This window comes from Acipenser ruthenus, chromosome 16 (assembly GCF_902713425.1).
Source record: "Acipenser ruthenus chromosome 16, fAciRut3.2 maternal haplotype, whole genome shotgun sequence".
Lineage (NCBI taxonomy): Eukaryota > Metazoa > Chordata > Actinopteri > Acipenseriformes > Acipenseridae > Acipenser > Acipenser ruthenus.
Window position 1 is genome coordinate 18910033 of NC_081204.1, and position 21887 is coordinate 18931919.

General features: G+C 44.0%; 1 protein-coding gene across 2 annotated transcripts in view; it reads left to right on the forward strand.

Annotated features, from left to right (window-relative positions):
- LOC117412110 (FERM domain-containing protein 7-like) overlaps positions 1-21887 on the forward strand; it is a 40925-nt gene that overhangs the window by 13379 nt on the left and 5659 nt on the right. For both annotated transcript variants that reach the window (XM_058988986.1, XM_058988987.1), the window contains exons 3-8: positions 9263-9367; positions 10076-10118; positions 11434-11512; positions 13125-13222; positions 13430-13544; positions 14365-14512. In XM_058988986.1, the coding sequence (XP_058844969.1) occupies positions 9263-9367; positions 10076-10118; positions 11434-11512; positions 13125-13222; positions 13430-13544; positions 14365-14512 (588 nt within the window). The remainder of the gene's footprint in view (positions 1-9262; positions 9368-10075; positions 10119-11433; positions 11513-13124; positions 13223-13429; positions 13545-14364; positions 14513-21887) is intronic.

Here is a 21887-nt window from a genome sequence, read left to right on the forward strand (position 1 = left end):
CAGTAAAGCGGGCTCTGAGCAGAGAGCCCTTCACCTTCTTCTCCAGCAGGCTGCCCAGGAGCTGCCTCCTCTCCTGCAGGCCCCGATACGCCCCCTCATCGCTCTCGCTGGCCAGCTGGCTCTCAAACTCAACAATCTCTCTCTCCAGCTCACTGACCACTGCATCCACTGACCTGGTGACATTGAGTGTGTACTGTTGACAGAAAAGTTTTATTTGAATCTTCCCTATATCCCACCACTGTCTTAAACTACTATAATTATTTTTTTCATTTTGCCAATTTTTCCAAAACAACTCGAAACAATCAGTGAAGTTTTTATCCTGTAGCAGATTGTTATTAAAGTGCCAATATGATTTTGAATGTGATTGGATTGGTAGTGAAACAGTGACGGAAACAAAATGATGATCAGAAAGGCTACTGGGTACTATACTGCTTTTAATGAATTTGTTAATATGCTGCTGTGGAGTATAGAACCTATCCAGGCGTGCCCCTGACAGCTGATTTTGATTGCATTTGATCCATGTATACTGTCTACTTGTGGGATGAAAAATCCTCCAAATGTCAACCAGGTCAAAAATATTTAATACAGTGGCCAGCTCCCTGACAGATTGGGGATGGGGTTCCCCGTGGTTTCTATCTTTATTAAAATCCATAGTACAATTAAAATCTCCCCCCACCACGTGGAAATTATCTGTACTGCAACCCCTGAGTACCTGACTGAGCTTTTTAAAAAATAAAATCCTCTCCTCCCCAACATTTGGTGCATAAATATTAATAAAATCAATAAAAATACCAGCGTGTTTTATTTGTACTTTTAAAAGTCGACCTTGAATAATCTCCTCAATAGATAAAATCTCCGCCCCAAATCCTGGAGAAAATAAAACAGCAACCCCAGCACTAAAATTAGAACCGTGGCTTAAAATGCAGTCGCCCCTCCACTCAGACTGCCAGTGAGACTGATTACTGCTGTCTGAGTGTGTCTCCTGCAATAAAATCACGTTTGAATGCTTACTGTTTAAAAAATCAAATAATTGTGCTCTTTTATTAAAATCCCTGCACCCGTTCACGTTAAAAGAGCCTAAAATAATTTTCTCCATTGATAAAAATAGATTATTCAAAAATAACAAACACGTTAAAAAACAAAAGTTCTTAATAAAAATAGCCATTAAAAATGTTTAGATGTGGCTAACGTTTTCCGAACTAAGCTGACATATTTTTTAAGTCTGAACCTTTTTTTCTGTTCAAACTCAATTATAGTCGATTTCCTTAAAATTAAATCTGCAGAACACAAAAACAGTTTCTGGTCTGGGAAGAAGGATTTAATGTCTACTCGCCTCTTACCTTTTGTTTTTTCGAGAAAGTCGCTGATCTCTGTTAGTGAATACAGTTTCCCCCTTTGGCTGGCCGTGATGTCAGAGAGCTGCGAGGTGTCGGAGAGCCCGTCCTCCCATCCATCCTCTTCCGATCCCGCCGATCCGTCCTCCTCCTCGCCCGCAGAATCTCCATCAGCCGCCGGCATCTCCGCTACCGACCCAGCAGGCTGAGGAGTCTCATCACTGGGGGGGACATCAACAGGGCCTGCCTGAGCCCCGAGGCTATCACCCCCAACATCGCTCCCTTCCTGCACCGAGTCCTCAGACAAGAGATCCGCGGGTTGAGGCCCGCCTTTCTCTTGCCCTTCAGACCCGGTGCTCGGCTCCACCACAGCGGAGGGTTGAGACCCTACGCCGCTGTCGTGAGATACCATAATGGGCCCCCACACAGACTCTTCCTCACCCGCCGCCGGGTCGGCAGCAGCAGATGTTCTTTTTTTTAATTTTCTTTTCTTAATGACTGCAGCGTACACCCCCTCCTTGTCTGCGTCGGCCGGCGCTGCAGCCCGCGGTTCGGCTGCAGCCGCGCTGGTACCCGGCTCCTCCAGTCTCTTCCTCCTGGGCCGCGGCTCGGGTCTCGGCGGCTCCTCCACCTCCGCTCTCTGAACAACCGCGGCCGCCTCCCCGTCATTATTACGACTACTTGTCCCTGCTTCAGTTTGTAGCTTGGGGCAGGTCCGTTTAAGATGCCCCTGTTCCCCGCAAGAAAAACATTTAAAAACCTCTGTGCTGGCAAAAACAACATAATCCCTGCCCTCTATATTAAAACGCCAAGCTACATTTAAACTTTTTTCCGGGTTATCAAGTAGTACAAAAACTTGTCTCCTAAAAGACATAACGTGTTTAATTTCTGGATTTTTACATCCAAGGGGAATCATTTTAATCGGCGACATTATTTTACCGTATCTGGAAAGTTCTCGTTCAATCAATGAATTATTAATAAAAGGGGGAATATTTGACAATATCACTTTGGTAAGAGGCGTAGATAACGGTGTTACAGTTACCAAAGAATCATTCAACATAAATCCCTCTTCCACAATTTTGTTAACCAGATTTTCTTGGTTAAGGAAAACGACTATAGCTTTGTTCATCCGTGAGGCGGATTTGATTTTTTCAAAACCGACCACCCGCCCCACGGCAAGCAACACATCTTCAACAGAATCATTATTTTCGGAAAAAACTTTAAAACCGTGGCGCCTAGTAAGCCCCCCCAACCCACCGGAGTGGGAGCCCATCTTTGGGCACACACTGGCTAAAACGTTTAAAAAGTACTAAGACTAGAAAAAATACTTTTAAAAAACGTTTAAATAAATATATAATAAATAAATATATAAGTAAATGGCGATAAATTCACCACTACCGCTCTCACACAGCTCACAAACCCTGCCGCAGCAGAGCCCTCCCACAATCCTGAGAGAGAGAGAGAGAGAGAGAGAGAGAGAGAGAGAGCGAGAGAGACGCACCCAGCGAGAGAGAGAGTGACACATAAAAGCTTAAATAAATCTATCGGACTGATGCAAACGGAGTCAATCTGGCTGTGAGAGACTTCAGCAAAATGTTACTAATAGCAGCAGACAAATCAGAATTAAGGAAAACAAACACAATTATTAAGATCCAGAAAACAAAACCTAAAGAAAAATAGTTTGACAGGGAACGTAAAGCAATGAGGAACAAATTAAGAGAACTATCTAATCTGAAACATAGAGATCAACAAAATAAAGAATTATGACTCAATTACTGTCACACTTTAAAACACTACAAACATACACTTAAAAAGAAAAAAACAAGCCTACGTGAGCAAACAATTATTACAGCTTGAACAATCAATTGATAATAATTCTTTCTGGTCAAACTGGAAGAATCTGAACTCCAGTAACAAGGAATTGGCAATACTTAATGGAAATATTTGGAAACAATATTTTGAAAAACTTTACAAACCAATCCCAAAAACTAATCTAACTATAAATCAAAATGGATTACTTGATAAATTAGCAAACCTGGAAAGAATTATTAAAGATAATCAATCACCTCTAGATGCCCCAATGACCCTGCAGGAGGTGACAGACAAACTGAAGTCCCTCTCAGCCAGGAAAGCCTGTGGCCTCGACAGCATCAGCAATGAGATGTTAAAATACAGCAACAACCATCTGAAAGAGTCTCTGGTGAAACTCTTTAACATCATTCTGAGCACAGGCTGCTTCCCAGAGATCTGGAACAAAGGGCTCATTACACCAATTTATAAAAAATGGAGACAGATTAGACTGGAATAATTATAGGGGTATCTGTGTAAACAGTAACTTAGGGAAAGTTTTCTGCAGTATTATTAACACCCGAATACTGAACTTTCTGACAGAACACAGCGTGCTGAGTAAAAGCCAGATAGGCTTCTTACCAAAGCACCGCCCTACAGACCACATTTACACCCTGCAGGCCATCGTGAACAAGCACGTCAATCAGACCAGCAAAGGAAAAGTGTTTGCTTGTTTCATCGACTTTAAAAAAGCCTTTGATTCAATATGGCACCCTGGTCTCTTCTTCAGACTCCACCAAAGTGGCATAGGGGGCAAGGTGTATGATATTATTAAATCAATGTACTCGGGAAATAAAAGCAGTGTCAAAATTAAGAACAAAAGGACAGAGTTTTTCACACAGGGCAGGGGAGTGAGACAAGGGTGTAACCTGAGCCCAACTATCTTTAACATTTATGTGGATGAGTTGGCTACAGTGCTGGAGCAGTCCTCTGTCCCAGGAGTAACTCTGGATGACACTCAGATTAAATGCTTGCTCTATGCTGACGATCTGCTTCTGTTATCTCCCACAGAGCATGGGCTGCAGCAGAGTTTGAACCTGCTGGAGCAGTATTGTGAAACATGGGCTTTAAACATAAACATGAACAAAACAAAAATTATGATTTTCCTAAAAAAAGCCAGGACACAGAGAAATAAATACCAGTTTACTCTCACTGGCAAAACATTAGAGCACACAACAAATTACACCTACCTGGGACTAATGATCAGTGCATCAGGGAGCTTTAACCCAGCTGTTTGTGCACTGAGACAAAAAGCCAGCAGAGCCATTCATGCAATAAAGAAATGGCTGTTTTTAAAGAATCCTTCAAGAAGCTGCTTGATGAGATTCTGGGATCAATAAGCTACTAACAACCAAACCAGCAAGATGGGCTGAATGGCCTCCTCTCGTTTGTAAACTTTCTTATGTTCTTATGTATAACCTAAAGCCAACAATCACGGTCTGGCTCAAACTCTTTGACCAAGTTATACAACCAATCCTTTTGTACGGCAGTGAAGTCTGGGGCCCCACTCTGAACACAGTAATTGGGACAAAAATCCAACAGAAATCTTACATGTAGAATTCTGCAGTTGCACAGAAATGCTCCAAGCAATGCTTGTAGAGCTGAGCTAGGATGTCTTCCCTTACTGCTCACTGTACAAAAGAGAGCTTTGAGGTGCTGGAGACACCTGAATCAAAGCAAGCCTGACTCCTACCAGTTTAAGACCCTGAAGAGCCAGGAGAGCTACTCAAATAGGGTAGCTTTTCTGTGTGATATTACTGGTAACTTGAATTCCCTCAACCTGCAGCTGCAAGGCCGTGCAAGCAGTGTCGGGGATCTGTTTGAGAAGGTGTGCGCGTTTCAGAGGAACCTTGAAATCTTCAACACTGACTTAACAGGAAAAATGTTGCACTTTCCCACATTGTGCGTTGTTGCTACAGATGAAACCTCGATGAAAATGATGCAAAAATTCATGAACAATCTCATCAAAAACTTTCAAATGCGATTTGAGAACTTTAAAATTCCAAAGGATGTGCTTTTATTTGTTTGTGATCCGTTTGTTGTCTCTGCTGACTGACCTTGCCCTTCTGAAGCGAAGGACATTCTTCATTCAATTGATGAAGATGCCTTTCAATTAGAAATTGTAAGGCTCCAGAGTTCAGACGTCTTGAAAGCAAAATTCAGAGAAGTGGGACCTTGTGATTTCTGGACTCAATATGCTGACCAATTTCAGAATAGCCAGAACTTAGCCATCTTTCTTTTAACGATGTTTGGATCGACGTACCTGTGTGAATTGGGGATTTCCTCTATGAACATTATAAAAAGGTTGGTGTGGGGCAGGGCAAGATATCACCCACCCACTGGGGCATCCACAGATCCCCCTCAAGAATATGTTGAGGCTCCAATAAATCTCCCAATGGGGGGTTGGCATAAGCGGCACACCCCAAGCACCAATCATCAACACTACTGACCTTCCTCCTACAGACTTCATGAGCAGTGCAGTGCAGTATGCAGTGCACAGAAACACACCTCTAACTAACCAGTACAGTGGGTATGCAGTGCATGGAAACACACCTCTTACTAACCAGTACAGTGGGTATGCAGTGCACAGAAACACACCCCTTACTAACCAGTACAGTGGGTATGCAGTGCACAGAAACACACCCCTTACTAACCAGTACAGTGGGTATGCAGTGCACGGAAACACACCCCTTACTAACCAGTACAGTGGGTATGCAGTGCACGGAAACACACCTCTTACTAACCAGTACAGTGGTTATGCAGTGCACGGAAACACACCTCTTATTAACCGGTACAGTGGGTATGCAGCGCATGGACACACACCCCCGGCCCCTGTGCCGATCGCCACCTCCCACCAAATCCCTGTATTCAGTGGAAATCCTGATGGAAATGTTGGCATTGAGGACTGCCTAAAAGATATTCAGTACTTGCAGGATGCCACAGCTCCAGCGAGACACCTTCAGTTTGCCACCATAGTGAGACATCTTCGTGGTGGTGCTAGAAAGTTTGTGTTAAACCTCCCTTCAGCACAGCAGTGTCCTCAACGAATCTTTGAAGAACTAAGAGCAGAGTACAGTGACTACCAGTTGTCGCTAGACCTCATGGCAGATTTTTATGAGCAGTTTCAGCGCTCTGGTACATACGCCATCGATCTGGAGACAGTGCTCCGAGTAATTGAAGACAAAGTGCATGGCGGACAACTTTTGCCAAACCGAGATTACAAACTGACACAACAGTTTATGCGTGGTTTAATAGATGAGGAGGTACGCCAGCACCTACTATCCATGAAGCCTAGGCACATGACATTTTGTGAAATCCAAGCTTCGTCAGATTGCTCAGGAGGCACCAGTGGCCAAGGGATCCAAGGGTTACAAAGTGGAGAATCATCCACAGAAGATTGTAGCGCTAGCAGACATTGCCCCTCAAGGCGTAAATCAAGCCAATAAAACCACAGCTCAGATGAATGAACAGATGGAGATGGTACGCACCATCGCAGTCAACCAGCATAAGAACATAAAGTTTACAAACGAGAGGAGGTCATTCGGCCCATCTTGCTCGTTTGGTTGTTAGTAGCTTATTGATCCCAGAATCTCGTCAAGCATCTTCTTGAAGGATCCCAGGGTGTCAGCTTCAACAACATTACTAGAGAGTTGGTTCCAGACCCTCACATTCTCTGTGTAAAAAAAGTGCCTCCTATTTTCTGTTATGAATGCCCCTTTATCTAATCTCCATTTGTGACTCCTGGTCCTTGTTTCTTTTTTCAGGTCAAAAAAGTCCCCTGGGTCGACATTGTCTATACCTTTTAGGATTTTGAATGTTTGAATCAGATCGCCACGTAGTCTTCTTTGTTCAAGACTGAATAGATTCAATTATTTCAGCCTGTCTGCATACAACATGCCTTTTAAACCCGGGATAATTCTGGTTGCTTTTCTTTGCACTCTTTCTAGAGCAGCAATATCCTTTTTGTAACGAGGTGACCAGAACTGAACACAATATTCTAGATGAGTGGTCCAGTGGTTAAAGAAAAGGGCTTGTAACCAGGAGGTCCCCGGTTCAAATCCCACCTAAGCCACTGACTCATTGTGTGACCCTGAGCAAGTCACTTAATCTCCTTGTGCTCCGTCCTTCGGGTGAGACGTAGTTGTAAGTGACTCTGCAGCTGATGCATAGTTCACACACCCTAGTCTCTGTAAGTCACCCAAATAAACAATAATTGTAAAGTTTTAACATTACTTCCCTTGATTTAAATTATATATATATATATATATATATATATATATATATATATATATATATATATATATATATATATATATATATACACACATACAGTGGCATTCAAAAGTATTCACCCTGCTTGGACTTTTCCACATTTTATTGTGTTACAACATGGAATCAAAATTGATTTTAATTAGGAGTTTTTGCCACTGATCAACACAAAAAAGTCCATAATGTCAAAGTGAAAAATAAAATCTACAAATTGTTCTAAATTAATTACAAATACAAAACAGAAAATCATTGATTGCATAAGTATTCACCCCCTTGAGTCAATATTTGGTAGAGGCACCTTTGACAGTAATTTCAGCCATGAGTCTATTTGGATAAGTCTCTACCAGCTTTGCACATCTGGACACTGCAATTTTTGCCCATTCTTCTTTGCAAAATTGCTCAAGCTCCGTCAAGTTGGATGGGGACTTTTGGTGAACAGCAATTTTCAACTCTTTCCACATATTCTCAATTGGATTGAAGTCCGGGCTTTGACTGGGCCACTCCAGGACATTGACCTTTTTGTTTTTAAGCCACTCCAGTGTGGCTTTGGCTGTATGTTTGGGGTCATTGTCCTGCTGGAAGATGAATTTTCTCCCAAGTCCCAGGTCTGTTGCAGACTTCAGCAGGTTTTCCTCCAGGATTTCTCTGTACTTTGCTGCATCCATTTTGCCCTCTATCTTCACGAGCTTTCCAGGCCCTGACGCAGAGAAGCATCCCCATAACACCACCATGCTTCACGGTAGGGATGGTGTTCTAAGGATGATGTGCGGTGTTAGGCTTGCGCCAAACATAGCGCTTAGCATTGAGGCCAAAAAGCTCTATTTTGGTCTCATCAGACCATAGAATATTCTTCACTTGGTCTCAGAGTCTCCCACATGCCTTCTGGCAAACACTAGCCGAGATTTGATGTGAGTTTTTTTCAACAATGGCTTTCTTTTTGCCACTCTCCCATAAAGGACAGTTTTGTAAATCACCCGGGCTATTGATGCTGTATGCACAGTGTCTCCCAGCTCAGCCGTGGAAGACTGTAACTCCTTTAGAGTTGCCATAGGCCTCTTGGTGGCCTCTCTGACTAGTGCCCCTCTCGCCCGGATACTCAGTTTTTGAGGACGGCCTGTTCTAGACAGATTCACAGTTGTGCCATATTCTCTCCAATTCTTAATAATGGACTTTACTGTGCGTGGGGGAAATTCAATGCCTTGGAAATGTTCTTATATCCTTCACCTGATTGGTGCTTTTGAAGAACCTTATTCCGGATTTGTTTTGAATGTTCCTTCGTCTTCATGATGTAGTTTTTGTTAGGAAATGTACTAACCAACTGTGGGACCTCCCAGAGACAGGTGTATTTAACCTGAAATCATGTGAAACACCTTAATTGCACACAGGTGGACTCCATTCAACTAATTATGTGACTTCTAAAGACAATTGGTTGCACCAGTGTGTCATAGCAAAGGGGGTGAATACTTATGCAATCAATTATTTTCTGTTTTATATTTGTAATTAATTTAGAACAATTTGTAGATTTTATTTTTCACTTTGACATTATGAACTTTTTTGTGTTGATCAGTGGCAAAAACTCCTACTTAAATCCATTTTGATTCCATGTTGTAACGCAATAAAATGTGGAAAAGTCCAAGGGGGGTGAATACTTTTGAGAGAAACTGTATATATCAGTATATTGATGCACACACAAGTATATGGTTTGTTGCAAGCCCAGCTCCTCATGAAAACATTGCTTTTTGTTAGGCAGTCTTTCTTTGTTTATGATGTCTTTGAATTCATGGTCACTGAGATGTAGGCTTGTTTTTCAGCAAGGGATTCTTGGAAATGACTTCTACAATAAAGCATGTGGCCACCTGAAGCTGTTAGAAAAAGAGTACTTTGGTCTTGAGTTCAGGAACCATACTGGGAGTTACGTAAGTTATTCTGCAATCATTTTATTGTGTGCAGTACAATATGCATATGCAGTGCAGCCTCTATGAGACGTTGTTGAAACTCAGTCATGAGCAATGGTATAATAGGCCTTTTAGAGGGGAACTGCAATTCAGCTCATTTCCTTTCATACAAATAACAGAAAGAATACATGTCATAATTAAATGTTTTAAATAGCATGACGGTTAACATGATTTTAATTACAGATCCAGTAGCTGGATAGGGACACAAGACATAATTGAGTTTTTAAATAAGTGTTTATCAATACATTCTGATCTTGTCACACTCGAACACTCCAACTACCGGTAAAGGCATTTCTTACTGGTAAAGTGTCAGTGTGTTTATAATTGCAGAGGTACATGTATCTGTTAACCTAGTGTAACATTATCTGATACCACTATACTCTTTATAAAAACCCAGAACACCATACTCTTTATAAAAACCCAGAACACCATACTTTTTATAAAAACCCAGAACACCATACTTTTTATAAAAACCCAGAACACCATACTCTTTATAAAAACCCAGAACACCATACTCTTTATAAAAACCCAGAACACTATACTCTTTATAAAAACCCAGAACACCATACTCTTTATAAAAACCCAGAACACTATACTCTTTATAAAATCCCAGAACACTATACTCTTTATAAAAACCCAGAACACTATACTCTTTATATTTACTTACAGGTGTGGCTGGAATTGCTGAAACCGATTGCTAAACAAGTTAAAAGTAAGTTTTTATTAGAAACCAATTAAGAACAGCAGAGTATGAGCCGATAGTCGACCTTCTGTTTTCTCCCTGGGGAAACGTTGGTTAAGGAGGAAGGCTGCACCCTACATACACATTGCATCAATTCATTGGAACCAATTAAAACAACAGAAACAAGCAAGTAACTCCCCCCTCATGCAGTGATTCATAGGCCTACCTGCGCCTCCCCTATCTCCACTATTAAGTGACCGCTTCGTCTAATTGGTCGTGTTGACTCTTAATTGAAGTGGGTTTGAGGCAAATGTTTCATGTTCCATAATCATTAATACAAATTCCTTCTATTTCAAATGTCTGTGTTGTGGGGTTTTCCTGAACTACTGAATTAGATAATAGAAAGCAGGGTGTCCTTCAAACCACAGATGGCGGTTGTCCTTTTAAATGTGCAGTTCTTCTAAACAATTGTTTTTTCATCACTATTAACCCTTTGCGGTCCATTTATTCAGCTCGTCTCAGGCGCGTCAGGTCCAATTTATTTTCACACGCGCAGTTTATTTTAGACGCACGGTTTAAAAGTATTTTTTTCACAATAAAACAGGTTTAAAAGGCACTGCATATCAACAGGACACTCAGTACTGCATCTCCAGCCCCACCCCACCCTTTGTTCGCTGTATTTTTCACATACCTCTTAATAGTACATACTGATAAATCATCTCCTGATTTTATCACCAAACTCCTCAATAATGCGATCCAAGTCATTATTTTATTACTATAACATCTAAAAAGCTCTGCAAATGTCTGTGATATTCTTTGAGCGCTGGATGCAGAAGCAGCTATCTTGTTTGTTTATGTCCGTGTTATCTGTTTTTTTTTCTGCTTTTTTCGGCTTCTCTCAGCTCCTATCGGTCTCACTCAGCCATTGAATGGTTTTCTCGGCTTTTTCCAGAGAAAAAACGATTAGAGACCTGTTTTTTTACTTCTTTTTGATGATGTCGGACAGGGGCCGACATTGGACCGGAAAGGGAAAATTGCAATGTCGGACCAGGTCTGACATAGGACCGCAAAGGGTTAAAATGTGAACAGTCAGACCATATTGCCTAATGTTGCTCATATGTCAGTGTATCTGGGGTACTCTTCTGAAACTAGTACAATAATAATGGTAGACACAGTTCTATTAGAGGGTGTGTGCTGGTTAGCTCCTATTAACAGTAATGCAGTCTTCAGTATCAAGGACTCCCCTATAACATGAGAACTTATTTGACCTGGTTGAAAACCAATCTTATATTATTGTATGTTTTTTTTATACTTTGTTTTAACATCAAATCATAATTTCTCTTAGATGCAAATGAGGTTTCATTTAAGTTCATAGTGAAATTTTTCCCACCTGATCCAGGACAACTTCAGAAAGAACTAACAAGGTTTGTGTCTTCCAAACATAAGGTACTTTGTTTTATATTTGTGTGTTATACAGTGTGTTACTGGTATGATGAGACCTTTCAGTAAAAGTAATATTAGTTATTAATGTATGTGTCACTAGAATAAATCAATGATATTTGATTTCTTTAAATACCACATGAATAAACATTGTTCAAATACAAATTCTTAAAAGTAAGGTTCCCAAGTAATACTGAATGGAAGACAGACCTGGGGAATTAAAATAGTTCATCTGAGTAGCTGCTTGGAAGAAATATGAAGTAAAAGTTGTTGGAACTAAACATTCCCTGTCATTGTGTCAAACATTCCATGAATAAAGGACAGAACCCCCACAGTTACAGTACCTGACAAACCATCAAACATTCCATGAATAAAGGACAGAACCCCCACAGTTACAGTACCTGACAAACCATCAAACATTCCATGAATAAAGGACAGAACTCCCACAGTTACAGTACCTGACAAACCATCAAACATTCCATGAATAAAGGACAGAACCCCCACAGTTACAGTACCTGACAAACCATCAAACATTCCATGAATAAAGGACAGAACCCCCACAGTTACAGTACCTGACAAACCATCAAACATTCCATGAATAAAGGACAGAACCCCCACAGTTACAGTACCTGACAAACCATCAAACATTCCATGAATAAAGGACAGAACCCCCACAGTTACAGTACCTGACAAACCATCAAACATTCCATGAATAAAGGACAGAACCCCCACAGTTACAGTACCTGACAAACCATCAAACATTCCATGAATAAAGGACAGAACCCCCACAGTTACAGTACCTGACAAACCATCAAACATTCCATGAATAAAGGACAGAACCCCCACAGTTACAGTACCTGACAAACCATCAAACATTCCATGAATAAAGGACAGAACCCCCACAGTTACAGTACCTGACAAACCATCAAACATTCCATGAATAAAGGACAGAACCCCCAAAGTTACAGTACCTGACAAACCATCAAACATTCCATGAATAATGATGACATGGGGCTCCCAAGTGGCGCATCCAGTAAAAGCACTCGTGTAGAGTGCAGGACACTCCCTATAGTTTGGATGTCGGCGGTTTGAATCCAGGCTATTCCTTTGCCGACCGAGGACGGGGGCTTCCAGGGGGCGGCTCACAACTGGCCGAGCGTCGTCCGGGGAGAGGGAGGGTTAGGTCGGCCAGGGTGTCCTCGGCTCACCACGCACTAGCGACCCCTGTAGTCTGGCTGGGCGCCTGCGGGCTTGCCTGTAAGAGCCCAGGGCTGCGTTGTCCTCCGACGCTGTAGCTCTGGGTGGCTGCATGGTGAGTCAGCAGTGGGCGGCTAACGGCACACACTTTGGAGGACAGTGTGTGTTCGTCTTTGCCCCTCCCCAAACCGTCAAAATTTCAATGAATAGTGGACAGAACCGCTACAGTCACAGTAACTGACAAACTGTCAAGGGTTACTTTACATTGCTATTTACTGTGAAACTGTATTTATGCGTTTAGCTGAGATGTATACTAGAGGATGGAAGCACAGTGCACTTGTTCTGTGTATAATTGCTTTTTGGCTATTAATAATAATACTATTTCTTCACTCTTTTCAGGTATCTCTTTGCCTTGCAAATCAGGCAGGATTTGGCTAATGGAGGACTTCCATGTAACGACAACAGTGCAGCTCTGATGGTGTCTCATATCTTACAATGTATGTCATACATACCAATGCAAGGCTGTCTAGAATTATTAAAAATCATAGCTTTCTTTAAAAAAGCCTGGTTGTGTGGTGTGCATGTTTCTGGTGTATCACTTTTAAATGATGCTTCTTCCTTTCAAACAGTTACTAAATTGAAATATATTTGTCATAATGTATGTCAATGTGTGTATCTTTGTTGATTTGATATTTCCAATGCAGCAGAGGTGGGTGATTTTGATGAAGAGCTAGACATACAGCAGCTAGAGTGCAAGCAGTACATCCCGAACCAAGAATATCTAGACAACAAGATCATGCGATTTCACCAAAAACACAGGTAACTGCAAACAGAAGGAGTCGTTAGCTACAGGACTTGACTTTACTCCGCTCTCTCTCTGATTAATACATAACCTTTAATAAATGTGGATCATGTTTACTCAAGAGACACTGACGTAGTATTTTAGATTTGGAGCTGAAAAGTTTCCTCCTTCCTTTGCCAGTCGGCGCCTCAGCAGGAAGGGAGCGAGACCATCCTCCCAGGGAGAGAGAATCCAGAGTTTCTGCTTTACAAACACTTCTAATCCCATTCTGACATCCTATTACAATTGGTCTGGTTTTTTATATTTATTTATTTATTTATTTATTTATTTATTTATTTATTTATTTTTATTTAGTGTTTCCAGTTATGTTTTTTACCCCTATATTTTTTTCCCAATTTGGAATGCCCAATAAACGCATTTCCCATCCTGGCTCAGGAGACCCGAAGGTGCAGTGGGCATCCTCCGATCCCACGACGAGCCAGCTTCCTTTTTCATCCAGGAACTTGAGAGCGAATGTCAGGGAGCTACCGCCCTCTGGAGGACAAAGGCCAGCCCTGCAGGTGTCCACTGTGAGCTCACTGGGTGCCTCGCCAGCAAGGTTCGCTGTAGTGCGATGAGGAGAAACAGTCCCTGCCGGTTCTGCCTCCCTAACTCGTGGGAGCTCCAGAGCCAAGCGATGCTTGCTTCGGAAATCCCCAGCGAAGACCAGCCTACTTCACACAGCCAGGCCGCGAACCTGCACTGTTGACTCGCCCTGCGCACCACGCGGCTGTGCTTCTACTAGGTGAGCCACTTGAGGGGGACACCCCTTTTTTAAAGGTGCCTAATATTTTACAGAGGGCAATTGCCAGCAGAATCCGATGTTCAGCTTCTGGAAATAGCTAGGAAGTTGGACATGTATGGAATCAGACCACATCCAGCTAACGATGGGGAAGGAATGAAGATCAACCTTGCTGTTGCACACATGGGCGTGCTCATCTTTCAGGTACCGCCTCCTCTACCACCTTCCTTTTAGGTTTGTACTCTCATTACTGATTGTTTACATTTTTGGCTACAGTCCTGGAATTAGTGTCTATTCTTTCTGGTCAGGTAGCAGCACAGTGCACCCCAATAAATGTCAGTAGATGCACCTTTTATTCTCACTCGAGAGTCCCCCCCTGTGGAAGGGTGGTGGGCAATTCACTGACACAAGGAGACAGTACTTTATTTGTAACGCCGCTCAGACGCACTGATTTATTTGGTACAGTAGATGGCGATGTTGTCCGTGGACTGGATACTGACAACAGTAACCAGAACCACGGTGTTTACCAATACAGGTACATACGCACAGGCACAACAAGTGCTCGTAAATAATAATGAAAACCAAAGGCGAAAGAAAAAGGGAAAATAAAACACAGTAATAAAACTACAAACAAAAGTGCTGCTTACGCAGTGCTCCCACTGCCGCTAAGCTGCTCAGAACGAGCCTCCGTCCTACGCTCTATACACTGGGATGGCCGGAGTTCCCCGTACATCTAAGCACGTCCCCTCGGGTACGTGGTGATTTCTGTTATTTCTTTCCTCTTTAAATTATTTTAAGGCCGGCTGTTTTCCCCAGCCAGGTTTGCCTCGTTTTGTTTTTAAAACTGACGTCTTTCGTCAGTGTCACTGTGTATTCCCCAAACACGGCCACCGAGTGCACAACCAAGCCAGATCTTATGGGCCGAGCAATCTCCCAAGGCCCGCCCCTCAGCCACTCAGAGAGAGGGAAAGCACAAACACCCTCTTCCCCACCTCTCCGTGTCATCGCCATGACCAACAGGCGGATCCCACGAGACTGCTGCCCTCTACCTGCAGTAATACGGATGTGTCAAATAGTCAGTCCAGATCTCCCCTGTTACACCCCCCCTTAGCTAACTTTTGCAGACAGCTATCTGCTCTGGTTGCCAGGATGTGGTCTGCCTGGCATTCCAAGCAACAGTGTCATCTAGGATGAATTAACTCAATGGCCTATCGGCTTTAGACCTGTTTTATTTTTGTATTTAAACTTTGTTATAAAATGCCTACTGTAGCAGTAGTTGTATAGAGTAAATTAAATACCAAGACTGATCTGATTGAGTTGAGCTCAGTGTTCGGTTGTCCTCCTGTTCCCTGGTTATTCGGAGCTGCCGTTCTCGCGTGGTTCCCTGGTTATTCGGAGCTGTCGTTCTCGCGTGGTTCCCTGGTTATTCGGAGCTGTCGTTCTCGCGTGGTTCCCTGGTTATTCGGAGCTGCCGTTCCCGCGTGGTTCCCTGGTTATTCGGAGCTGCCGTTCCCGCGTGGTTCCCTGGTTATTCGGAGCTGCCGTTCCCGCGTGGTTCCCTGGTTATTCGGAGCTGTCGTTCTCGCGTGGTTCCCTGGGTATTCGGAGCTGCAGTTCTCGCGTGGTTCCCTGGTTATTCGGAGCTGTCGTTCTCGCGTGGTTCCCTGGGTATTCGGAGCTGCCGTTCTCGCGTGGTTCCCTGGTTATTCGGAGCTGTCGTTCTCGCGTGGTTCCCTGGTTATTCGGAGCTGTCGTTCTCGCGTGGTTCCCTGGTTATTCGGAGCTGTCGTTCTCGCGTGGTTCTCTGGTTATTCGGAGCTGTCGTTCTCGCGTGGTTCCCTGGTTATTCGGAGCTGTCGTTCTCGCATGGTTCCCTGGTTATTCGGAGCTGTCGTTCTCGCATGGTTCCCTGGTTATTCGGAGCTGTCGTTCCCGCATTGTGCATAGTCTATTCATCCATCCATTCATTCTTTGTTACAGTTACTGTAATAGAGAAAAAGACTTCCAAAAACACATTTGAATTATTAAAATATTAACTTTAAAAAAATGTCCCTATCTTTCTATATATTATGGCAGTAAGAAATCAAATCTCATAACCCTGGTTCCCTGAAATCAGAGAATGTGAGTGGTGACAAAATTCCACTCACTGCTCATAATATTCTCAGCTCCGCTCCGCTCTTTCTTTTATTCCACTCCACTGCTTGCGATTCCCACTCCACTCCCCCGATCCAGACAACATAGGCATAAATTCTGTTTTTTCACCCCACTGTATTGCTGATTGGATTGCAGATGAGAAGATGTGATGTACATTCAGAAAGGAATACTATTTAATCTTCCTTATTATAATCGCATAGCTTGACCCAAGTAAAAAAACATATATCCCCAGCTATGATCAGCAAAGAAAAAAGCCGACATGAAGTGCTCAGAGACGCTTTGTCATTATTATTGATTGGTACTGAAAAAATGCGTAAATTGAAAATAAAGCAGAAGTCAGGAAGTATCATCTTGCAATGAACAGGTTTTTAACAGGTTGCTACGATGTTGTGTACGGTGTACTCGCCTATTTCAAACTTTGCATATGATTCGTATCAAATTAGCTTTATACTGAGCTTGTTTGTACCTGAATATCTCAACAGGGCTGACGGACCACCCTTACATTTTTATATGGCACAAATGCTACTCCACAATTGGGAGCATATATATTTTTCTCTCCATAATGAATTATAATCACATTGAGTATAAAAGAAAAAATAAACTTTGTAAAAAATGCAGTTCTCAAGTCTGCAAAACATAAGTGCCTAATGCTTTGAAACTGGAAAATGAATGGTTAACATGCACAGGCATAATAGAAAATACTGTATTTGTATTGCATCTGTATTCGTCACCTTCTTTTAAACCAAACTTTTGTGCAAACTCCATGTCTGAACATGTATTTAAGAAAAATAAAACCGTGCTCAGTGCTCTGAAAGAGCAGTCCGGAAATGTCCGATCCACGCTCCCCTCCAGCAACTACCTCACTCCATATCAAATGAGCGCGCACCGCTCCGCTCACACTCTGAAATATAAATAAAATATATATAAAATGTTGTCCTGTCATCATAATATGCCAGTATATGGAGCTGTTCCTCCCTGTCAGACTGGAAAGGAGGCAGATGGAAAGCATCCTATTCAACAGACTGGTTGACATGGAACGCTGAGATCATCTTCAGAAGAAGGCAGGATTGGTGCAGAACGTGATCTTTGTCCTGGCCCCTGTAAACATTAAGCAGGCTTTCGCAATAGAGAATGCCTGCATCTCACTCACCCATATTGCAGAGGTGATGGCAAGCAAGAAACTGGCTTTTAAATTATAAACATTTTGGCTTAACTGAATGCAGGGGCTCAAACGAAGGCTTCATGAGTGCATTGAGCACCATGAGTGCATTAGGTTGCCTATGTCCTTCATAGGTCACGAGCCCCTTTCATTGCCCTGCCAGGAAGTGAGCTCCTGGAGACCGAGTCAATCATGACATGGCAAGCTGAAATAGCTGCCAGATAGACCTTAACGTGTAGGGGGATTTCCCCTTGTCAAATAGGCCCTGGAAAGATTGCAGTATTACTGCCATAGGACAAGTCGTGGGGTCAAACCCACGAGGCAGACACCACGTCTGGAAGACGCCCCTCTTGTACCTGTACTAGGAACGCATGGACGCTGCCCTGGCATTCTGCATGGTGTCAATAACCCTGTTGGAAAGTCCTAGGCACCATGCAGGCACCATGGGTCAGGATGCCATAAGGTACCTCATGACTGACTGAGCAGGTCGCGGTGTGTTGGCAGTCTCCACGGCTGGCTGCTGAGGAGCTGCATCAGGGTTGAAAACCTGATTCTCCTCAGCCAATATGGGACTGCTAGGAGCACCTTGGCCCAGTCCTGTCTGATTTTCTGTGCCAAGACATCTCTTCCCAGCGGTTCACCGCCTATTATGGAGAACCAGAAAGGACAGTGGTTAAGCCTCCACTCTGAGCTCCACTGCCCTTGAGGCCCGTCACCCAGTTCATCACCCCAGGCAGATGTGCTGCCCACCGTGAGAGGAAGTTCTAGAGCAAAAGCTTGTGGGCCACACGATGGAGACTGGGTGACCACAGGTTGTCCTGGTGGTTGATGTAAGCCACCACTGTCTGTGTGTACAAGCACATGTCTCTCTTGAACCTCCTGCAAAAATTCTGCAAGGCCAGGTAAACTGCCTGCAGCTCTAAACATTATGTGGAGACCCTGCCAAGGGGGGATTCACACACCTTGCGCCACCTTGCCTTTCCACACTGCCCCAGCCTAGACTGGACACATCCACCAAGAGAGTGCCTTTAGACAGTGACGAGACACTGTCAGTAGGCGGTCACGGTTTAAAGCGGGCTGAAAAACCCTGCTATTGAACCAGGCCTGCAGAGGGCGCTTGTGCAGGAGACCCAATGAAAAGGTCTGGGAAGCTGCTGCCTTTAAGCCTAGAAGTTTTTGGAACATCACTACCGTGAGCGCTCTGAGCTAAAAGAGCTCTAAACAGGTGGCTAGTCTCTGCACTCTGCCGTCTGACAGGGAACTCGTACGCTGAAAGGCAAACCGCAGGTACTTCCTGTGCGCTGGCTTTATCGGGGTGAGGAAATAGGTGTCTTTGAAGTCCACCGTGGTGAACCAGTCATCTGGCCTGACTGTTTCATTGTCAACATTTTGAACCTCCTTCGGCTCAGATACAGGTTGACATGTCTAAGGTCAAGGATCGGTCTGAGGCCACCATCCTGCTTGGGCACTGGGAAGTACCTGAAGTAGAACCCTTCCTCCAAATGGAGGAGGTCTATCGTGCGAATAGCCCGTTTTTTCAGCATAGCTGCCACCTCCTGAGACAACACAGCGGCGTCCTGTGGATCTGTGACTGATGTTGTGGTCATGCCCCGAAAGGGAAAGCAACCATGCTTGAACTGCAGTGAAAAGTCGGTTTCAACGGTATTAAGCACCCAGATACCATGGTGCACTGATGACAATACTCCAGATGGCCCCCTGAAAAGGGACCCTGGGCAAGTAGTAGCAAACTGGTAGGGCTGCTGCTCGGCTTGTGGCTTGGACTGAGGCTTCTATCTCTGAGCATGGCGGCAGAACCTTTTAAAACCTCTGCGGCGAGCAGCCACGGGCCGGTTCTGACCATCACCTCTGGTAGCAGGCGCAGCCGGCTGTGCTGGACTTTAAGGCTGCTGGGGCCTAGGGCGTCGGTTTGCTGCTGGTTTTCGCACTGGAGGTGGTCGCTTAGGCAACAGGCGGACCAGCTCCTTCGTGGATTCCTACGAGCAGTGAGAGGGCTGCAGCATCTCGTACACCGCGGGATCAAACGTATGCCCTGGTGTAATCCCCATCAGGCACGCGTGCCTGGGAAAGCCAAAGCTGCCTACGTATAGCTACCAGCACAGCCAGGTTCCTGCCTACAGCCTGCTCGTTGAGCTTTGACACACAGAGCAGGTTCTCATTAACCAGGTGCAGCTCATCCAGCTGTTGTGGAGAGGGCCTGTGACTCTCAGAAAGGGACCTCAGCTAATGGAACTGGTAGGCACCCAGAAGGCTATTATAATTGCCTACCCATGCCGCGAACACACTGGCTGTAGAGGCATGCTGGAGGATCACCTCCGAGACCCATCACTGCTTGTTGGGGCAGTTAGCATCCCTGGACTGGAGCACTAAATTAGGCACCGGGACAAAGGCAGTAATAGAAGCCTCCACCGGCGGAAAATGGGCCAGGCCCAGCTTCTCCACATCATGCACACTATACAGGGTGTCCATCGGCCAGGGAACAGCAGGAGCTTTATCCGGGTGACACCAGAACAATTGGATCTCAGAGGTAATCCGGGTGACCTGGGGCAGGTCCGGGAGAGGTGGTAGGTTCCTCCTGTGGCAACTCTGTGCTCGTAGCCCTGAGGGGACAGACTGGGCAGGCGGCAGTAGTTTTGCGAGCACTGTTCCTTGGTGGGAGACTGCTGCCCCGAGTTTCCCTATCTGCTCCGTGTCCGCTGATCACTTGGAATGGCGACTTCTTCTTCTTCTTCTTCTTCTGAGGGGGAGAAGGAGTGGCAGAGGAGGATGAGGAAGACCGTGAAGACAGCTTCCTGCGATCAGAACAGAAAATAGGAGGCAGTTTTTTACACAGAATTGTGAGGGTGTGGAACCAACTCCCCAGTAATGTTGTTGAAGCTGACACCCTGGGATCCTTCAAGAAGCTTCTTGATGAGATTCTGGGATCAATAAGCTACTAACAACCAAACGAGCAAGATGGGCTGAATGGCCTCCTCTCGTTTGTAAACTTTCTTATGTTCTTTATGTTCTAAACTAACAGCCCTCGTAATGGTGGTGCGAAAGCTGTTGCCAAAACGGCATCGAGATGCTGTGGGAGGGATTCCCAAAGCAGCCTCTTGGTCCTGCGCAGAGCTGCTGAGCCCAGCAGCTGCTCTCACTACACGTGTGCCGTAGCATGCAATGCAGACAAGCCTGTGCGTAGTCTCTGTGAAAAACAGAAAAATGTAATGAATTACAAATACAATTCTCACATACAATAATAGTTATATAATTACTTAAATTATACAAACCATCTCTAAATTTTGTCCGAAGCCCAAATGAGAATAAAATAACCAGCCAGAGCTATTGCAGCTTGGGAGAAGAGCACAATGTCAGCCGACTTATGTTGCTTGATCCCTGGGAAGGAGCAAGTAAAGCAGATGGCTGCTGTGGGACGTAACAAACAACAGGCTGTAGTGCACAATATACACATAATTCATTTAAGAAAAATTATTACAGCATAATTGAATTATCGCATAAATTATGTAAAACACAATAATTGGTGAAAATTATAGTTATAAGAAACAAGTACTTATCTGAAAGACTCCTCTTGTTGGGTCAGTCTTGAAAGGAAACATGGCGATGAGATCTGTGTGTGCAGTTCATTCATGTCCTCAGGGTTGGGACATGACTGCGTCACAGGCTCTGCAAGCAGCTTTGTTTGCATATGTAGCTGTGACTGTTACTTATTGATGCCCGTTATTGAATTACTCAAAATCTCTTCATCTGCTAAGTTTCGTTGCTCTATGTTAATAGATTTGTTTATCCATACTGGCTGTGCAACACAGCTAAGTGACTTAATGATCACCCTGTAGTTTATGCACCAGTCGTTTCCTGTTGTATTGCACAGCGTCACACTGTAGTTTATGCACCAGTCGTTTCCTGTTGTATTACACACACACAGCGTCACACTGTAGTTTATGCACCAGTCGTTTCCTGTTGTATTACACACACACAGCGTCACACTGTAGTTTATGCACCAGTCGTTTCCTGTTGTATTACACACACACAGCGTCACACTGTAGTTTATGCACCAGTCGTTTCCTGTTGTATTATACACACACAGTGTCACACTGTAGTTTATGCACCAGTCGTTTCCTGTTTTATTACACACACACAGCGTCACACTGTAGTTTATGCACCAGTCGTTTCCTGTTGTATTGCACAGTGTCACACTGTAGTTTATGCGCCAGTCGTTTCCTGTTGTATTGCACAGTGTCACACTGTAGT